General features: G+C 32.8%; 1 protein-coding gene across 1 annotated transcript in view; it reads left to right on the forward strand.

Moving 5' to 3' along the window:
• Positions 1-22,605, forward strand: part of hlk (hulk) — a 95,220-nt gene that overhangs the window by 52,821 nt on the left and 19,794 nt on the right. Inside the window, exons 14-16 of the mRNA XM_017605306.1 lie at positions 10-147; positions 217-399; positions 22,162-22,293. Of these exons, the coding sequence (XP_017460795.1) occupies positions 10-147; positions 217-399; positions 22,162-22,293 (453 nt within the window). The remainder of the gene's footprint in view (positions 1-9; positions 148-216; positions 400-22,161; positions 22,294-22,605) is intronic.

A 22,605-nucleotide genomic window follows, 5' to 3' on the forward strand; every position in this document is an offset into this window, starting at 1 on the left:
TTATTTTAGGTGATCTCATGAAGGAGGAGGAAATTCTGGATTGGGTTATCGATCTGCATGAGTCGACGGCTGATGTTATCGAATCTGTGGATCGCAAAACTTTGCAAGTGCTGATCAATGACGTCGAACACTTGGCGGTCTTTTTCTGTAAGTTGACTCGCGCGGAAAAAGCTAGACTTCTTCGTTTTACTAACTCAAGTTTTGACAATCTAATAGATGACGATAAATGCGAATCGTGTCCACAAATCTTGGAGGAATTGGAAACCATAGACGATGATACGGACAAGCAGGGCATACAATTTGTCAAATCGAACGATGTGAAGTTGGCGCACGAAATTGGAATTTTCGCATTCCCCGCCTTAGTTTACTACGAGACAGGCGTTCCAATCATGTATGATGGTGAGTTTGAGAAAAAAGTTTTTGAATTGAGACTGATTAGATGCTAAGTATCTTATGTTTCTTTCCTTTTTTCGCATATACATAGGTAATCTCAAAAACGAAAACCGTGTGTTGCAGTGGTTGATCAATCAAAAGAGTAAGTGTTCTTTTTTTCGATAATTTCAAAAGCTTTTTTAATTGAGAACATACAAATGAATCTATTCCCACTCCTCTACACAACAACATATAAACTACAAGGCATTCATTATTGCAAAATATATATTAAGTAGGTTTTTACAAGAACCTTCAAACATTTATACAAATCTCAGTCAATCTACCATTGTGAATACACCTATTAAGCATTGATAAAACGTAACTTTATTAATTTTGTCAGCGCCATATATTGAACGTATGGCCAACAGAATTATGAAAGACATACTGACAGTCTAGGCCATATCCAAGAGGTGCGTATTGTTGAATACCCGAAATGAAGTTTTTTTTTTAGCTATCGACACATTCTTCACTTACTATTGAAATTCTTCTTTACTCATCTGCATTTTCAAACTCTTAACCAACTCGACTGACTTCTGACTAAATGCCTCCACAGTGTTTTATAACTTAAATGCATAAGAAAATATTTTGAAATTGAAAAGTTTTTTAAACAATGTTTTATAAAACTGCCGATCTGTTATCAAACTCAACTGTTGTTGATGCAGGCGAGGATGATGATGATGATGAGAATGATGATGATGGTGAGAATGATGATGATGACGATGATAATGAGGATAATGATGATGATGATGAGGAGAATGATGATGACGACGATGATGATGATGATGACGAAAACACAAACGATAAAAAAATAAAACGAAGAGCCAAAAAGGCACAACGAAGTAAAAGATACGATGATGATGATGATGATGATGATGACGAAGATAACGATGATGACAATGACAATGATGAAGAAGATGAAGACGAAGACGAGGACGAGGACGACGAAGACGAAGACGATGACAATGACGATGACGAAGATGAAGAAATTACTAAATTAACTTACCCAAAAACAGATAAAAGTAAAGAAGAAAGGCTTAGACGATTTCAGAAAAGTATAAGGAAAAAGAATAGAGCGGATAATGATGACGATGATGAAGACGATGATGATGATGACGACCAAATCAAGAAGAAATATAAAGTAATCAAACGCAGAATTTCATACGGCGACGACGATGATGATGATGGGGATGACGATGACGATGATGAACAGGACGATGATGAAGAAGATGATGGAGATAGAGATCCATATATGCGTGTGCGTTATCGAAAACCGGGCGCGAGAAAATTGAGGTTCAAGAAAATTGTGTATAGAAGTCGATTAATTGAGAATGATGATGATAATGATGATGAAGGTGATGGTGATGATGATGATGATGAAAATGGTGATGATAATGATGAAGAAGGTGATGATGAGGATGATGATGAAGATGACGAAGATGATGACGATGAGGAAGAAAATCAACCAAAATACAAAAAAAAATATAGATCACAGAGAGTGAGAAACAAAAATTTAAAGAATAATTTAGATGATGATGATGATGACGATGATGTCGAAGATGAAGCTGATGATGAGGATGACGATGACGATGAAGATGAAGATGATGAGAAAGACAAAAACCGAACTTACAAGTCAAGAAGAAAACGTCGGCAAAACAAAAACAACGATGACGACGACGACGACGATGATGATGAAAATGGGGAAGATGATGATAACGATGAAGAGGATGACAACGAGGGTGAAGATGATGATAAGGATGACGATGATGAAAATGATGAAGATGATGATGAGGATGACGACGAAGATGAAGATGAAGATGATGAGAAAGACAAAAAGCGAACTTACAAGTCAAGAAGAAAACGTCGGCAAACCAAAAACGACGATGACGACGACGACGATGATGATGATGAAAATGGGGAAGATGATGATAACGATGAAGATGATGAAGACGAAGACGATGAAGATGAAGATGAGAACGACGATAACGAAGATGATGTTGACGGCGATGATGATGATAATGATGGTGATGAGGATGATGATGACGACGATGAAGATGGGGATGAGGATGATGACGAAGACAATGATGGAAAAAATAAGGATGACGATGATAACGACGACGATGATGAAGAGGATGACGACGATGAAGACGAAGATGGGGATGATGATAATGATGACAAAAAAAGGAAATCCAATTCAAAATCACGGCGAAAAAGCTCGCAACGCAAGACAAAGCGACATGCTGATGATGGCGATGATGATGATGATGATAACGACAAGGATAATGATGAAGATAACGACGATGATGTTAAAAATGTAAAAAGTCATAAAAATGTAAAAAGTAAACAAAGAAAAACCAATAGAAACAAAAACGACAAAGACAAAGACGACGACGATGATGATGACGATGACGAAGACGACGATAATGACAAAGACGACGACGATGATGACAAACACGATAAAAGATCTCGTAAAAAATCTCACAAATCTATAAAACCTCAAAAAATCCATCAGGTTAATGAACTATGCAACGAACGTTTCATAGATAAGTTAGGTAAATCTTTAAAAATATTGTTCACAACCGAAGAATTAGTTTTGTGGCATTCCCCACCCCTTCCTCTATTGATGTAATCCAAGTATTTATTATATGTATGTATGTATATGTATTTATGTACATAAATTTCCGATTTAATACTCAATCTAAATAAAAAGCAAAAACAATTCTATAACATCATATATTTTATATGTATGTGTTTCTTAACCAATACAGGCAAAAATACTATGTCGAAGCATAATCGTGCAATGCCGAAAAGCGCTATACACAATCCTTTTTTACCGAAGACTGAAGGTAAAACAAACGACTTACTCATACAAAATTTGGCACAATTCAGCACAACAGTAAAATGCTTTTGGTGTGCGAGAGTAAAATTCTACTACATACTTGTAATTACCAATAAAAAAAACATTTAAATTAAAAATTGTGTCTAAAGCTATCCACCAAAATTGCTTTGCACGACTGCGCACGACGCCATCATTTCAAAAGTAGTCTGCATGCGAAATGTTCGCTTTTGAGATCTTTTTTTTTTTTTTAAGGCGCGTTCTAAGAATTTTCGAACTTAAAGCGCTATTTTTATATATTTCAATTAATTTGAGATATCTATAACCCAATATAGCACACTTTAAATTGCATAAATTTTCGGCAGCAGAATTCTTAAGAAAATTTGTATTTATATTATCTATATTATATTTCATATAATAGACTCCATAATTTTATTTTATTTTTATTTTTATTTGAGGCTCAGTTACTCTAGACTTAACTTACTTAAGAAGTCGTTAATGATTACTCAAAACGTGAATTTGACCAGAAGCGAAAATATTTTGTTTTTGTATTTTCCTTACAAGCCAAATCAAAAAAACTCTTCAAAAATCATATTGCGTTGGCCAATATATTAGGTTACGATAAGTAAATAAAGTCTTGACTAACTGAACTTTTATCACCTCGTCTCGTATGGTAACATCGGACAGAGTATCCTCTTCATCTGCTCCCACCAGCGGGTACTGCGTTGAATATTTTCAGGGTTACTGCAACCCTTCTATTCATACGCCATCGAATATGATGTTCAAGGGCCGCCTATTGGCGGATTTTAAGTCTGGCATTATTATCGGCCTTAAAGCTAGTTCCCAAGTAAACGAAGGTCACCACTTGTTCCAAATTATAACTGTCAACAGTGACGCCAGTGTCGAGGGGTATTTGCCCTGACTTTTTGCTTTGTGGTTATTGTTACCGACCATATCGATTATCTTCTCGAACGAAATGTTGGTCACACTGGCAACAAATAGCAAAAAATTACCAGCTGAACTCTATTCTATATTTTTTTCTGCAAAGTTCACTTAAATTTAAACTGATTTTTTAAACAGTAACTTATTATTTTTTAATAACTTTTAAACAGGTTTGAACCCTTTTCAAAATATTAAAAGAAAAACTTTCTTAAAACGTTTGCCAGCCATATTGTAATTGTACTACATTTCATTTATGAATACAATTTAAACAGGTGGCAATCCCCTTACAAACGTTTCCGTAATTAAGCTATTTTTATTCTTGAGCATCCTTATTGTAAAATTTCGGGGACTTGTAATTTAACTCTTTAAGCAGGTGGAAACCCTGTTAAAAAAAATGTTGGTGTATTTTAATCCAGGTCATAATTTAAATAAATAAATTTGATCCAAACAAAGAGCAGCAAACATATGTATACACTCATGGGCAAACTTTCCCATTTATAATATTAGTAGGATTTCATTTAAGTCGTTAATTAAATTGAGTTTAAATTCCTGATGGCAACCCTCGTCCAAAATATTTTACAGCTTTTTTAAACCCTCTTCCGTTTGATACTCATATTAAAATACTATTTTTAATTAACTTGTTAATAAAAAATATTTTGATCTTCTTAGCAAACTTTTTCAAAATATGTTTGAACGAAGATTTTCTATAACTTCCCGCGCTTGATACCCATATTAAAATATTTCTCGAAATAAATAGTTTGATCGTTTGACCTCCACTTTATTGTGATATTTTATTAAACTTCTTAAATAATTAGTTTTAGCTTTTTACCAGGTTGCAACCCCTTTAAGAAATATTAAAAACAAAAAATGGATTGGAATTTGAATTAAACTTTTTGAAAATATGGCACCCCTCTCAAACGGGCTATAGATGCGCCCGCAACATCAGTCTAAAAAATATATTTTCTGTTTATGTTCGAAAATTCATAGAATGTTTAATGCCTGGGTTTCCATTAGACACTAAATAGAATGACACAAAAATTCTTGCAATTTAAAAAATGCAATATGGAAATGAACTTAATAATTATTTTTTGAACGTAATGACACGATTATTTTTTAATGCCCACTTTGTTACTAAAATTTTTACCATTTAATGCCTAGTGGAAATCTAGCAAAAGAAACACTTGGAATGTGTGGACTACTTGAGAATCTCCAACGAAATTGAAAAAATTTGAGTCAACTTTGCCTACCCGGCAATCCACTTTTTTGGTAACTGCACTAACAAAAAACCGTATACATATCTACTAGTCAACTATCTCCTGCCTCTACCTTCTATAGACTTTTGAAAATTTATGTTGTTGTTTGAGTTAACATTCGTTAATATGTATGTAGTATATGTATGTGATTTTAAATGTTTGCCAAGTAGTATGCTGTCATTTCCAGCACCTTAAACATGGTACCCAAAATACCCTACCCGCCGTTTTGCTTAACTGCACTACACCCAAGGCTATCGATCGAGTTATCGAGTTCGATAAATTAAATATTTTTAATTTAAAGATCAATTAATTTATTATTGCTGATCTAAGCGTTCAATGGTCCTAAGAAAAATAACAACCACATTGAGTATAAAAAAAAAACATAGCTGACACAATGTTTTACGAAAAAAAAACTTAACTGGAAAAAATATAAAAAGAAAAACAAAAGAAAAAAATTAAAAAAAATTTTAATATGTTACTCATGCGTTGACGTTTGTGGAAGAATTTTTTTGCGATTTTTTATTTTATAAGTAATTGTTTTATCTGTTTATTAATACGTTTTTATCTCTTACCTCTAAAACAAAAGCAAATCAATTATTTTTTGTTATAACACAAAATGTGGCCAGATACAAGCGAAAAGCGAAAATTTAAAAGCCATGCAAAACAAAATCTACAGTCTATGAAACTTATAAAATTTTAAAGCCATGCAAAATGGAATTACATACAAATTATATACAACAAAAATAGTTAAACGTACTTGTATTGAATTCGATTGAAACGCTTAGCATTTATAGTTTTTAGTTGAATGTCAGCATCAAAAGCATTTTGTCAGTTATACGTTTTATTTGCAAAAGAAAATTGAAAATTTTGTATGTCAGGGCATACAAATTTACGTTATGTGTACTAGTAGTAGTAGAGTAGTAGGTGAAGCACGCTTTGCGCCAAAATCAAAATTTTTTTCAAATTTATTTAATTTTTTTCAAAATTTTTATCTGAAAAAGCACAACATGCAGACAAGAAAAACAAACGAAAAATTAATAAAATAAGTAAATTTAAAAATTATAAATAAATTTCTAAGCAAGATTTTACTAACTTTTCTGTGGTACTGCTTTACTATAAAAAAAAAATGTACTTAAATAAAACGAAAATTGTGTACCATCGCAAATGCGCACCAACTACTATTCTTTAGTAGTCAAATCTCTCGCTGGGATGTAAAAAAAAAATTAAATGAAAAAAATTGCATTTTAACAAAATTCTATCGGACAAGCCAAGAAACTTAAAAAAAAGACATTTCTGAACTGTTTCTTTTCACTTTCGTGTATTTTTCTACTACTTTTTTGCGCTCTCTTTTTTTGTTGACTCTACTCTAGTAACATTTGAATTGCATTTTATTTGATATATATTTTGTTTTGTAATTAAAAGTCTTTTCTTAATAATCAATTAAATAATAACCAAAAAAAAAACAAATTATATGGAACTTGTGTAGTAGATAGTGCTTTGTTGAAGGCCTTGCCAAATTGAATTGAACTGAAAGTTTTTACTTGTTGCTCTTTAAAATCTACTACCTTATTTTGAGAAACAATCTGACAAAATGTTTTTGTTTGTTTGCACACAGATGACGAATGTTTCTATGTTGGATTGGGTCACGACGGCAGTGCGGCACGACGTGGCAATAATTACGCACCAAACGCTTACAAACCATTCCAATGTTGTCCCACTAAACTGGAAAAATCAACCAAAGTACCTAAAATGAGCGCACAACGTATCGGCCATAGCGACAGTGATGCACCGGCGACGGGTAAACGCGGCGGCGCAGGTGGCAATTTTCAATTCGGGCCAGCAACCGGCACCAAAAGCGGCGCAGGCGTAGCCAGCAAATCAACTAAGGGCGGTAATAAGAAGGATAAGGAGAACAAGAAACCAGCGAAGCGTGTCATCGACGACGACGACGACGACGATGATGATGATGAGGATAATGATGATGATGATGGCGACGACGACGACGTGCCAATGGGCAAAGTCTCCTACACCAGTCCACGCAAAACAAAGAAATCAACCGCCGGCGGCAACAACAAGCAAGTGTCTAACGATAAGTCCTATGGCAATGGCAAATCTACGAAGAAGGCTCATGCTAAAGATGGCGATAAATTGAATGTGAAAACCGGTATGTTCGGCTTTGGTAGATACATTATCTGGTAGAAAGTCACAGTGTATGTTTGTACATATGTACGTAAAGTCAGAATTATGTGCTACATATTGAAATTTTTATTTAATATTGAATCGTTTCGTATACGTCACATGTCTTTATATAAATAGTAGTATGTGTCTAAAATGCTTATGTATGTATGTGTTGTATGTATGTACATACATATGTCTGCATTTGTACCGTATTTTCGTGGACAGACATTTTTCCTGTTTTTATGTGTTTGATTTTCTTCTTCTTTTCTGTGTTTTGCAGGCATTAATTATTTGCATAAACGACTAAAAAATCTATATGAACTTTTTCAGGATATCTCTCTGTGGGAATAAGGAAGCAATATAAATGAATTTACAAAAAATTTAAAATAAATTAAATTCCACATACACACACACGCACACATCCAAACACACATTTGTACACACTGAGCAAATAATAGCGAACAATTGAAATAATGTTAATAAATCTAGCTAATCAAAAAAGAAATATCGCACAGAAAGTTAAGGAATCCCCTACAAGAAAAAAATTCCAAAAAAAAGTACATACAAAAATATATTCACTGAAAACCACTATAAAGTAAAGTGGTTCCTACAGGCTACACATAAAACTATACTTAATTTAATTTGAAAAAAAAATGTAGCGAAAAAATTACACTAGTACATAAGCAAAAACTGGCATAAACGATGTACCAAAAAACACCGCTTCTCTGAAAACCTATTACACCTAACTAGGAGTTACAAAAAAATATTAATAGAGTGGCGGAAAATTCTAACGAAAAGTAAATTAAAACAAAAAAAAAAACATTAAACTCAAAGCTAGAAAAAAATTGCATAAAAAAATTAAGTAAAAAACCAAAATTTTCCAAAACAAATACGAAAATTGGCAAGAAAAAACTACTTTTCACTATTACTTCAATTTAAAAACCAACATGAAAATTTAAATACAATTTTATAAAATATTTAATTTTTTTAGACAAAAAAAAAACAAATTACAAAAAACGACAGCTAAATATAGGGAAATTCGCATGAAGGATAAGCCGCTAACACTGCTCCTAGAAACATCATTCCTGGCAAGAAGTTGAAAAAATTAATAAAAAAAAAATGCTTATAAGAATAAACGCAAACATTAGTGAAAAAATTTGGTTAAAGAATATTTTGCATAAAAAACAGCATATACATATGTTGAAAGAAACACCAAAGATTCATAGAAAACTAAATAGTATCCAAAAAAATTCATATAAAATTGGAAGAAAGGCCAAATTTTTCACAGAAAACTAAATTTCATCTAAAATAATTAAAAAAAAAAAATACAAAAAATTTTTTCATGAAAAGTATAAAGTAAAAATTGACGTAAAAAGTGCACCAAAAGGCAAACAAACATATAAATATATGTTTACCTAAAGCAAAACTTTTTTATTATCTTATATAAAAACATTTTCTTCAAGTTGGCAAAAGCTTAGCTATTGCAACTTCGCAGCTAAATTTAAAATTAAAGTAAACATTTTCAATGCAATTTTAAATCAATTAAGATTTTAAATAATTCTTTGTGTTTCAATCTATAATAAGTAAAATTTAGTAAACGAATTTCAATTCAACAAAAAAAAAATTAAATTTAAAACTACTTAAAAATTAAAATTTTTTTTGTAAAATAAAATTGAATTAGGATAATTCAAGAAAAAGTCAAAAAAATTTAATTTTGATATTTTCGACCAATTTTTCAATAAAATTTGCTTTTTAAGTTTCTATTAATTTAAGGTAAAGTCAGACTTCGGTAACAGAAAATTATTAAATTTTTTTCACTTAAAAAGCAGCTAAAAATGACAAAATTTTAATTTTTCGTGCAGAAAACACTAAATAAAGGAAAAAATGTTAAATTTGGCCACTCATACACATAAATCAAAGAATTTATTTTTTTTAAATATGTATTTACAAATAATGACATACCCCTTTTCGGATTGGTTGTGTGTACTAAAGATGCTTCCGGCTGTTATAGCTATCTCTTTAAAACCTCAGTTCTGTCACACATAGTGAATACCACCACCAAAACTTTTTGTTTTCCTTAGCAATCAAGCAACCGAAAACAGGATAAAAATGTGCGCCCACAAATAAAAGGAATAAGAAAAAAAATTTTAGCCTCTTTTAAGCTTGAGACATCGCTAGCAAGAGCTTTCTTTGAAGAAAAAGGTGCGAAAATGGCAAATTCTCATATGCATGTACATATATCAAAAGACAGTTTGTATAGAACAAAAAAAAAAAAAAAAAAAAAAATCAAAGAAAATACTGCCTTGAAACCTCACACGCAATTGCATTATCGGCCAATTTAACTAAGTATGTAATTGAGGTTATGTGATCATAACCTTAATATCGAAAATTTCATAAATAAACTCATTTAAAGAAATGCTCCAAAATTTGCCAACATCAAAGTTGTCTAAAAGATGAACAATCAGTAGCAAACAACAACACATCAATGAAAACCGCAACCTCGCAATACAACAACAATTATTGCAAATGTTCCACTACTTTGCAGAGATTGTTCGTTCAACAGACAACTCAAAAACTCTTCAAACCTTAAATCTAAAACCTAAAACTTTGTTCAACCCTTCATGCTTACTTAGTTCAAAATAATAGCGTGTTCACAACGAACTTAAAAGTGTGCGAATTTTCTACAATTAAATTATATGTGTGTTGTAAATTTTCGACACCTAGGACTTCGCTATGAACACCACTATTGTAACTTTGAGTTCTATTAGCTTTAGTTGCCTGTTTTTTTTATTATAAATATATTTTGTGAATACTTTCCCGTTATTTTCCGTTACTTTTTTGTATTATGCTCAACTAGTCCTCACGTTTGTCCACCTATATGTATGTGTATTTATCTCTAACCTTTACGACTCCTCATCGTGCCCGAGAAAATGTTAAAGGTATTCACATGAATTTATAAAAGTCAAACCATCATAAAAATATTATAAAAAGTATGACATTATGCAAATTTGTCTCGTTTTCATACCTTGTGAATACTTTTATCAATCAAATATTTTTTGCTGAATCCTTTAAAATACTCGCATAATAAAATTCAAATATAATGTTAAACTTTGTTCAAAATAAAAGCAATTTGCAATTATAGAAGAAGAAGAAACAAACCCAAAACAAAATAAAAGCCAAAAATATTTTATCGATACTCGTTGTCAGTTAACTATTTAAATTTTTATACCGTTTTACTAAAAAACGCAACTATTTACAAACTATTATTGTAAAAGAAAAAATATATATATTTTTATGTACTACTTATAAAAAAAAAATATGTAATTACTTAATTTACAACTACAACACAATACTTTTGTAACTGTACTTAACACTTTTGATACTATACATATACACATTTTGTGCCTTTTTGTGTACACTTTACAATGTAGGGGACTTGATTTTTATTTTATTTTTTATTTTTTCTACATACTATTTAGCATGTATTTACAATACAAAAAGAAAGTTAACTACTTTTGCTGTAAAAAGTTAAATTTATTTCTAATTTAATAAAAAAAAAACAACAACATTTTAAGAAAATTTGTAACAATACAATATGAAATGCTGGTATACACCCGTTACATTTATGTAGATATTTTTTTTTTTTGGTAAACCGTTAAGCGAAAATGCCATATTTCGTTTTTCGTTGCCGAAAAAAATTATATTTTTTTTGTGTAAAAAAGCAGCCAAATGCAACAAATTAACTGTAATGCTCGGAATAAAAGATTGTCAACGGTAGTTTTCAAGGCAACTACTGTTAGTTTTTTTGTAAATTTTTTTTATTGTTGTGCCGGTATTCAAAATACCGTTAAACTCGCATTATACCCATAACACATACACACATAGTTATGTTGGTATGTGTAGACGCGTTGTTATGTTTTACAAAGTTTAAGCACTTGTTATAAACATATTTTTCTTAATTAATTTTAGTTATGAGTAAAAACAAAAACAAAATAATAACTAATGTATAATTTTTCTAAAAATATTTAAATAATAAAATTGTTATATTTTATAATACAATGTTGAACAATAGCGAAAATTTTTAAAGGGTGTTATAAACGCCAAACAATTTCACATGTCAAAATGTAAATTAATTTTACGCAATTTAATTAGTAAACTTGTAAACAAAACTGAGATTTGTAGAACATTAATAAACAGATTTATAAAAAAAAAAAAAATTCAACCACAAACGCATTCAACCGAAATTTTGTTATGGTATATTTTCACTCAACACTGGTTACATAATTCTTCCCCTGCATGTAATTCATGCTTAGATTACCCTGTGCGACACTCCTAAATACCTGGCAAGTCATTTAATTGTTTTTGCTGGCTATTGTCGAGTAAAATAAGAATCGAAATACGAAATTTGCCAAACACGCCCAAAATCTTGACTCTCCGTTGAGAAACCGGGTTTCCGTACTTTTATGCACTTATAAGTCTGTAACTTCATTCATTATATAAAAGAAAAGCGGAAAGCAATTACATAAAATAAAAATCTTTGCATATATTGGGAAAAAATCTCTGTACGAAGACTTTCGACAATCAAATTTTAACAGAAGAAAAATTTAAAAAACAACAGGTTCTGTGCCAAATTTTTGAATGTGCTAAATGCATTTCTTTAAAAAAAAATCAAGTTACTAATGCAGGAAAGTGAGGTATAAATACAGAAGTAATGAGTGGTCAAATGAAAATACGCAAAGATTTTTTGTATGAAAAATGAGCAGGAAAGAAAGTTACTCATACGCCACGTACACCTAAGTAATCCCTCTTATGCTACTATACTTGTTCTCCTATTCAATTGGAATTGAAAAAAAGTAATTTTTAAGCAAAAAAAACCGACTTCAATTCTCATATAAAAATTTAATATTATCATTAATTTCTTCATAACCCGATGATCGGATTTAAACCAAATTAATGTGGGACCACCTGTGAGGTAACATCTTTCATTTAAAAAATTAAGAATTACACATATAAAAAATAAAATATTCCGACGAATTGATAACCTTTCTCCTTTTTGTGAAGTCGGTTAGCAACGAACTCACTACCAAAGCTGCAAAAAAAAATTTCGTACACAATTTGGTTCGATCGCGGATGATGCCCTGATTCGGGCCCTGTATGGCCTTGGTCAAAGTTAACTTTTCATTTTTATTTAAGGCGTGTTCGATGACAAAATATGTATGTTCCTTTAAATATTTTTGCTTTCTTTCTGAAAAATATTGCTCAATTTTTAGCCATCGTTGGTAAAAATGGTAGAAAATAGAATATAGCTAAAATGTCGGTAGATCTACCAATAAAGTGGTAAAGCCCGTGCACTGCTCTGTACCCAATTGTCAAGTGTCAAAAAAAAGTAAGAAGCCATTTGGAATATTTGTTTTTTTTTTTATTCAAGACAGTCGAAAATCAAGAACTACAGAAATAACTTTTACCCTGTTGAATATGCCTTGCTGTTAAATACATCCATACAATATAATACAGTAATATATATCTAGTTTCAATATCAAAACATCCAGTTTTCCGGCCAGAAGTTGTGAACCACTATCATAATTCTTATGCTTGTTTGAACTTTGTAAGAAAGTTTTCTTGCCCAGCACTGCATTTTACCTATTATTATTAAATCATTGAATTACTTGCAATTGATTCCTTACGAACAACCTTACCATAAAATATGTTTACATCAAAGCTTTCCCAAACAATATTGCTTTAATATCAAACCTATGAAATACTAAATTTAATTGCATCAACACTATCAAATGGGGTATGTACCCGCTCCACTTTCCTTTCTTCAAGAGCGGAGCATATGCCCTGAATTGTAGAACTCAGAGAAGCTTCATATCTTGATCCATAAAACAGAATATATATTACCAATGGCGACCGTGTATTCCCATGTACGGCAATATATAACAGTCACTTTGCTACTTTGAAAGCCATATTTGCATTCGAAAGAAAGCGTGTTGTTGATACTCGTTATATCATAGGAATAACAGATTTTCTGGTAAACTAAAAACAGAGACTGTTCTCTCTTGGATCATTTACGACTGCATACGTTTTAGAAAATGATTCATCATGTTTTCTTTTTGGTTTAAATATTTCTAACGCTGAAATATATTTACATATCAAGACATCACAGTGTCCTCACACAAAAATTTGTTTTGAAATCGCTTAGATATGTATGTATAGGTATGTACATATCGGAGCCTGAGTGGAAGTTCGACCTATCGCGGCAACTGACCGAAAAATTACCCTAGCTCAGAATTTGGCTGAAGAACGCGCTATCTCAGCAGACGATTCACAAACGCCCTATCTCAGCACATTTTCAATATATTTGCATTTGAGGTAGGGCGTTTTTGAACGGAATTCTGAGATATGACGTTATTCAACCAAATTCTGAGCTGGGGTGTTTTTCAATTAAATTTTGAAATAGGGAGTTCTTGAAAAGTTTTCTGAGTTAGGGCGATTTCGAATTGGCTGCCAAGATAGGTCGATCTTCCACTCAGGTGTCGATAAGTACTTGTGTATTGCCATTCAAAATGACAGCAGGTCGGCAATAACAGATTGCCTGTGGAGATGTGCGGTAAGAAATTATGCAAGGCAACCATCCGCAATTATTACTAGTGATGAGCGATATTTCACTACCGCTGATTTTATCACTATGATTTAAAAATCGCTTATAGGGACTGCTACTGCTAGGCCACAATATCAGTGATTGGTGATTTTTCTACTCGCATGATTTTTCGCTTTGTGAATGAAAATCACATCTGGCAATAGCTAGTCGACAAAAGTTGCGAATGGAGATTATTCTCTGTCATGGTAGAAATGGTGATTTTAAAATATTTAATTAATCATTGTTGATATGCTCGTATGTATATTGCGTTTTTTTTCGTAACCGTTCCACGGTTGTTTTGAATGGACATTTTCAAGTACGCAGTTTAATTTGCTTGATCGCGTTATTTGTGTTTCATTTTTTATTTCAAAATTTTTATCAACGAATAAAGATGGCTGCGAATATTAATACAACACGAAATGGCTGAAATCCTTGCGGGTAGGGAATTATCCCTACATGTACCAACATTTCAAGAATAATCACACAGCGTAACAAAATCAAGAAAATTGTACCTATGCACATTTTACGAACCGAAGTAGAAGCATGTCATGTATGTTTGTATGAGAATTAATTCCAGATACCAACTTTTTAATTCTAACTTTAGCATAAGTTCGGGTGAAACCGAACTTTATATAACCGGCGTGGGTATCAAATATCGTCGTTTCAACTTTTTCTAAACTACATTTCTCGATTTCAAATTTTTTCGATAATATGCTGAATTAGAGTTAATGAAATAATTGAACCAAGTTTGGTAGAAATTTACCGAGATACACTTTGTAGCCATAAAGTGGGCGAGCTCACGCCCATTTTCCAAACATTTCATAATAATACTATTTCTTATCAAAATTCGATTTTACATACTAATCTTCAACAATTTGGAGATCCAATATTTACTGAAATATCGTAGTTTTGGCATTTTTCGAAAATACCGTTATATGGGAAGAGGGCGTGGTTACAGTCCGACTTCGCCCATTTTCAATACCAACTTACCTTGGATAAAAGGAAACCTACATACAGAATTTCGTTGAGATAGCTTAATTTAAGTTATCGTGTACACAGACGGACGGACGGACGGACGGACGGGCAGACAGACATGGCTTAATCGACTTCTCTATTCATTCTGAGCATTTATGCATCTATCTCGATTCGTTTTGGCTGTTACAAACAACCGTTCGCTACCTAAAGGTGAAAAGTGCCAAGTCCATTTTTTTCCAAAATTTTGTTTTTGATGCCGAATGGCAGGTAATACGAAACTACAACGATTTTTCTTCTCTCCTGAACAATTTCAAACAATGGACCTGGCAACTTTTCACCCTTACCTGACGAGTCAGTGTGGTATTATTATGCAGCAAAATACCTAAAACTAAAAATTTTTCTTCAAAGAATTTTTTCCGTTACGAAAAGTCGGCGAGTTGTTTTTTACTTTTATTTTGTCTATGCAGTATGGCGAGATCCATTACATGACAACAAATATCAAGACCAAAAACATTAAATAACATTTGTTAGAAAAAGGTTGTTTTTTTCGTGATCCCGCTAGGTGGCGCTCACAAAACTTTCATGAACTTTCATGCAAAATTTAAATACATGTTCTAAAAAAAGAGGCAATGAATTTGTTACTTAGTAACTTACCGATCAGATCTCACTTCCTACCAGCCTAACGTACTGCCCTAATGTGAGTATATTAAAACTCACCAAAAACTCTTTAAATTTTGCTAAGGAAGTTTTTAACTATTCCATTAGAACTATTAAAAAAAAATTGTATTGCTACTAAAAAATTTGTTTATGCAGTGCCTACAGAATGTAAACAAAATAATTTATTACGAAAACTTATATTTCTGAACATGTGTTGCAAATTTATGAGATACAAATGATTGTGCATCTGTATGTATTTAAATAGTCGTAAGACTAAAAATATTTCGGCAAACATAAAATTCTTAAATAATATTTTTTTTAATGCTTCAGCATATTTTTCCCATTCCTCACTAATAAATACCAATGCCAAATGTGCTCGTAAGAGAATTTTCTTCCACAGACACTTGTGTTTCGTTACGTCAGCAGTTGCCATGATAAGAAAATTCACAGTTTCCAGCATAGTGAAAAAATTAAATTTCATTTAAATTGAAATAAACAGCGACAGTTTTTTGAAACTTTGCCAAATTTTTAGATGAACTAAACAAACTATTTTTGAATATCTTATTGTATGTATACTGCTAGTTGCTGATTTTCTCTGGAAACATGATATGTTCCGAGTTGCGGTCATTGATGAATATACATACATATATAGTATTGGGGTGATATTTTTTTATTTTCGAATAAATAAATTTGTCATAAAAATACATATTGAAATTTATAATTTTACAGGTTAAAGATATCTTCAAAAAAAATTTTATATTTTATTAAAAAATATTTTTTTTTATTAAAAGCCACAATCTCTACGGGCGTTATATACTGCGTTAGATAAATTCCGCAGACCTAAGTTTCGTCATGTTGTCTACGATTTTTATTCTCTCGATTTTGGAGAAAAAATTCACAGAAGTTATCAATGTTCTGGGGTAGTATTTGGGGCACCGAAATTGCGCATATGGAAACTGTGCATTTAGACATTATTTCGGTTTCAACCGAAACTGTGCATGCATGCATTATTTCGGTTTTGAACCGAAACTGTGCATGCATGCATTATTTCGGTTTTGAACCGAAACTGTGCATGCATGCATTATTTCGGTTTTGAACCGAAACTGTGCATGCATGCATTATTTCGGTTTTGAACCGAAACTGTGCATGCATGCATTATTTCGGTTTTGAACCGAAACTGTGCATGCATGCATTATTTCGGTTTTGAACCGAAACTGTGCATGCATGCATTATTTCGGTTTTGAACCGAAACTGTGCATGCATGCATTATTTCGGTTTTGAACCGAAACTGTGCATGCATGCATTATTTCGGTTTTGAACCGAAACTGTGCATGCATGCATTATTTCGGTTTTGAACCGAAACTGTGCATGCATGCATTATTTCGGTTTTGAACCGAAACTGTGCATGCATGCATTATTTCGGTTTTGAACCGAAACTGTGCATGCATGCATTATTTCGGTTTTGAACCGAAACTGTGCATGCATGCATTATTTCGGTTTTGAACCGAAACTGTGCATGCATGCATTATTTCGGTTTTGAACCGAAACTGTGCATGCATGCATTATTTCGGTTTTGAACCGAAACTGTGCATGCATGCATTATTTCGGTTTTGAACCGAAACTGTGCATGCATGCATTATTTCGGTTTTGAACCGAAACTGTGCATGCATGCATTATTTCGGTTTTGAACCGAAACTGTGCATGCATGCATTATTTCGGTTTTGAACCGAAACTGTGCATGCATGCATTATTTCGGTTTTGAACCGAAACTGTGCATGCATGCATTATTTCGGTTTTGAACCGAAACTGTGCATGCATGCATTATTTCGGTTTTGAACCGAAACTGTGCATGCATGCATTATTTCGGTTTTGAACCGAAACTGTGCATGCATGCATTATTTCGGTTTTGAACCGAAACTGTGCATGCATGCATTATTTCGGTTTTGAACCGAAACTGTGCATGCATGCATTATTTCGGTTTTGAACCGAAACTGTGCATGCATGCATTATTTCGGTTTTGAACCGAAACTGTGCATGCATGCATTATTTCGGTTTTGAACCGAAACTGTGCATGCATGCATTATTTCGGTTTTGAACCGAAACTGTGCATGCATGCATTATTTCGGTTTTGAACCGAAACTGTGCATGCATGCATTATTTCGGTTTTGAACCGAAACTGTGCATGCATGCATTATTTCGGTTTTGAACCGAAACTGTGCATGCATGCATTATTTCGGTTTTGAACCGAAACTGTGCATGCATGCATTATTTCGGTTTTGAACCGAAACTGTGCATGCATGCATTATTTCGGTTTTGAACCGAAACTGTGCATGCATGCATTATTTCGGTTTTGAACCGAAACTGTGCATGCATGCATTATTTCGGTTTTGAACCGAAACTGTGCATGCATGCATTATTTCGGTTTTGAACCGAAACTGTGCATGCATGCATTATTTCGGTTTTGAACCGAAACTGTGCATGCATGCATTATTTCGGTTTTGAACCGAAACTGTGCATGCATGCATTATTTCGGTTTTGAACCGAAACTGTGCATGCATGCATTATTTCGGTTTTGAACCGAAACTGTGCATGCATGCATTATTTCGGTTTTGAACCGAAACTGTGCATGCATGCATTATTTCGGTTTTGAACCGAAACTGTGCATGCATGCATTATTTCGGTTTTGAACCGAAACTGTGCATGCATGCATTATTTCGGTTTTGAACCGAAACTGTGCATGCATGCATTATTTCGGTTTTGAACCGAAACTGTGCATGCATGCATTATTTCGGTTTTGAACCGAAACTGTGCATGCATGCATTATTTCGGTTTTGAACCGAAACTGTGCATGCATGCATTATTTCGGTTTTGAACCGAAACTGTGCATGCATGCATTATTTCGGTTTTGAACCGAAACTGTGCATGCATGCATTATTTCGGTTTTGAACCGAAACTGTGCATGCATGCATTATTTCGGTTTTGAACCGAAACTGTGCATGCATGCATTATTTCGGTTTTGAACCGAAACTGTGCATGCATGCATTATTTCGGTTTTGAACCGAAACTGTGCATGCATGCATTATTTCGGTTTTGAACCGAAACTGTGCATGCATGCATTATTTCGGTTTTGAACCGAAACTGTGCATGCATGCATTATTTCGGTTTTGAACCGAAACTGTGCATGCATGCATTATTTCGGTTTTGAACCGAAACTGTGCATGCATGCATTATTTCGGTTTTGAACCGAAACTGTGCATGCATGCATTATTTCGGTTTTGAACCGAAACTGTGCATGCATGCATTATTTCGGTTTTGAACCGAAACTGTGCATGCATGCATTATTTCGGTTTTGAACCGAAACTGTGCATGCATGCATTATTTCGGTTTTGAACCGAAACTGTGCATGCATGCATTATTTCGGTTTTGAACCGAAACTGTGCATGCATGCATTATTTCGGTTTTGAACCGAAACTGTGCATGCATGCATTATTTCGGTTTTGAACCGAAACTGTGCATGCATGCATTATTTCGGTTTTGAACCGAAACTGTGCATGCATGCATTATTTCGGTTTTGAACCGAAACTGTGCATGCATGCATTATTTCGGTTTTGAACCGAAACTGTGCATGCATGCATTATTTCGGTTTTGAACCGAAACTGTGCATGCATGCATTATTTCGGTTTTGAACCGAAACTGTGCATGCATGCATTATTTCGGTTTTGAACCGAAACTGTGCATGCATGCATTATTTCGGTTTTGAACCGAAACTGTGCATGCATGCATTATTTCGGTTTTGAACCGAAACTGTGCATGCATGCATTATTTCGGTTTTGAACCGAAACTGTGCATGCATGCATTATTTCGGTTTTGAACCGAAACTGTGCATGCATGCATTATTTCGGTTTTGAACCGAAACTGTGCATGCATGCATTATTTCGGTTTTGAACCGAAACTGTGCATGCATGCATTATTTCGGTTTTGAACCGAAACTGTGCATGCATGCATTATTTCGGTTTTGAACCGAAACTGTGCATGCATGCATTATTTCGGTTTTGAACCGAAACTGTGCATGCATGCATTATTTCGGTTTTGAACCGAAACTGTGCATGCATGCATTATTTCGGTTTTGAACCGAAACTGTGCATGCATGCATTATTTCGGTTTTGAACCGAAACTGTGCATGCATGCATTATTTCGGTTTTGAACCGAAACTGTGCATGCATGCATTATTTCGGTTTTGAACCGAAACTGTGCATGCATGCATTATTTCGGTTTTGAACCGAAACTGTGCATGCATGCATTATTTCGGTTTTGAACCGAAACTGTGCATGCATGCATTATTTCGGTTTTGAACCGAAACTGTGCATGCATGCATTATTTCGGTTTTGAACCGAAACTGTGCATGCATGCATTATTTCGGTTTTGAACCGAAACTGTGCATGCATGCATTATTTCGGTTTTGAACCGAAACTGTGCATGCATGCATTATTTCGGTTTTGAACCGAAACTGTGCATGCATGCATTATTTCGGTTTTGAACCGAAACTGTGCATGCATGCATTATTTCGGTTTTGAACCGAAACTGTGCATGCATGCATTATTTCGGTTTTGAACCGAAACTGTGCATGCATGCATTATTTCGGTTTTGAACCGAAACTGTGCATGCATGCATTATTTCGGTTTTGAACCGAAACTGTGCATGCATGCATTATTTCGGTTTTGAACCGAAACTGTGCATGCATGCATTATTTCGGTTTTGAACCGAAACTGTGCATGCATGCATTATTTCGGTTTTCATCCGAAACTGTGCATGTATGCATTACTTCGTTTTTCTCATATGCGTTATTTCGGTTTTCAAACGAAAGAGTGCATATGCATAATTTCGGTATTTTCTCATATGCATTATTTCGTATGCACTCTTTCCATATGCACAATTTCAGGGTGCCGTAGTATTTTGTTATTTTCAAATAAAATTTTTACCATAAAAACTAAAAACATTTTCTTTAATAATAAAGATTATATTAGCGAATTTATTTTAATGTTAATAATATCTGCAAAAAACCAAATTTTTAAATTTTATTTTTATTAAAAAAGTTGTTTTTTATAATACAAACCAAAATCTCTACGAATCGTTATATACTACTATTCTAGGGAAATCGTTTGTAATTTTAAAAATTTTTTGTCAGAAAAATTAAAATTAATTCGATATTATCGAAATTTATAATTTTTAAAGTTACTATATCTTCAAAAAAAAAAATACATTTTATATTTTATTAAAAAATAGTTTTGGTAATAAAAACCAAAATCTCTACGGAGGCTATATAGACGCTGGGTAAGAAAAACTTCGCAGATCTAAGTTTCGTTATGTTATGATTTTTATTCTGTCGATTTTGAAAAAAAAAATATTTATAGAAGTTATCGATTTTCTTGGGGCAATATTTTGTTATTTTCAATAAATTTTTTATCATAAAAACTTAAAATCTTGCCTTTAATGGTATATAATTTAATGTTAATGTTTCCAAAAAACTAAAAAAAATTTAATTTTATTTTTATTAAAAAATATTTTTTATGATAAAAACCAAAGTCTACGAATCGTTATATACTGAGTTAGAAAAATTCCGCTGATCTAATTTTCGTCTTGTTACGATTTTTATTCTGCCTATATTTTGAACAAAAAAAAAAATCTTAGAAGTTATCGATATTATTTGGGTAGTATTTTGTTACTTTCAAATCCTTTTTTTTTTGTATCATAAAAATTAAAAACATTTTTAATAGTCCATATTTATTATACTCGTCTGCCTTTGATTTGCAGCGCAATTGGAATATCTTTCCAAAGTGAGTCTTATTAAAAGAGCACTGCTTGAAATCGTTTATTTAGCCGCGCTCCGCACTTCGCCCACTGGCGTTACTAGTTCATGCACTAAATTAGCCCATAGATTAAAAAATTATAATTTCGTATCACTGATATTTAAAAGCGCTTTACTGTGAGACGACTAAATTGGTTAGACCTTTCAATAAAGATTCACACGATTTTTAATTTTCTGACAGAAAGGAGATTTTTTAAACCATTCCCTGAACATACAAACAGCGGCATGTAATCCTTTATTCTATATTTTTTAACGAATGAAAAGCTCTTTAGAATTGATCAACACAGCAACAAACAGGTAATAGATATCTATCCATTTTTATTTCTATAATCGCTTGGGATTATAACTAACATGATTTTATAACTCTTTATTCCAATCGCCATAGGTAATATTGAGAATCCACAAATTGTCTTCAAATGGATATTGGAACAGAAGGCCGATGAAAGTATTCAGCTCATAGATCGGGACACACTGAACGAATACATAAACACCAAAGATTTTCTGGCTGTAATTTTTTGTAAGTAAAATCTAGCCAATAACAACAACAAAGTAAGCCAGTGTGACAATTTTAATATTTTTTTTTGCGGTAATAACAACATCAACAACAGCTGTAAGATAGAGCAAAGCGTGTTTAGAGCTCATTAGCGATTTCAGTTAAGCTAGTTAGCTCGCTCACTAAAAACTGTAACTGCTTGATAATTATGAAAAAAATAATTAAAAACTATTTATGTATGTAGTAACACCTACTTAGCAGTCATTAAACTTAAATAGATTTCGAGTTCCATGTACATTAAATTTCATACATTTCTATGCATATGCGATTTAGTTT

Source organism: Rhagoletis zephyria, unplaced genomic scaffold (assembly GCF_001687245.7).
Source record: "Rhagoletis zephyria isolate East Lansing unplaced genomic scaffold, Rhagoletis_zephyria_1.1 Rzeph_scaffold_00153, whole genome shotgun sequence".
Taxonomy (NCBI): domain Eukaryota; kingdom Metazoa; phylum Arthropoda; class Insecta; order Diptera; family Tephritidae; genus Rhagoletis; species Rhagoletis zephyria.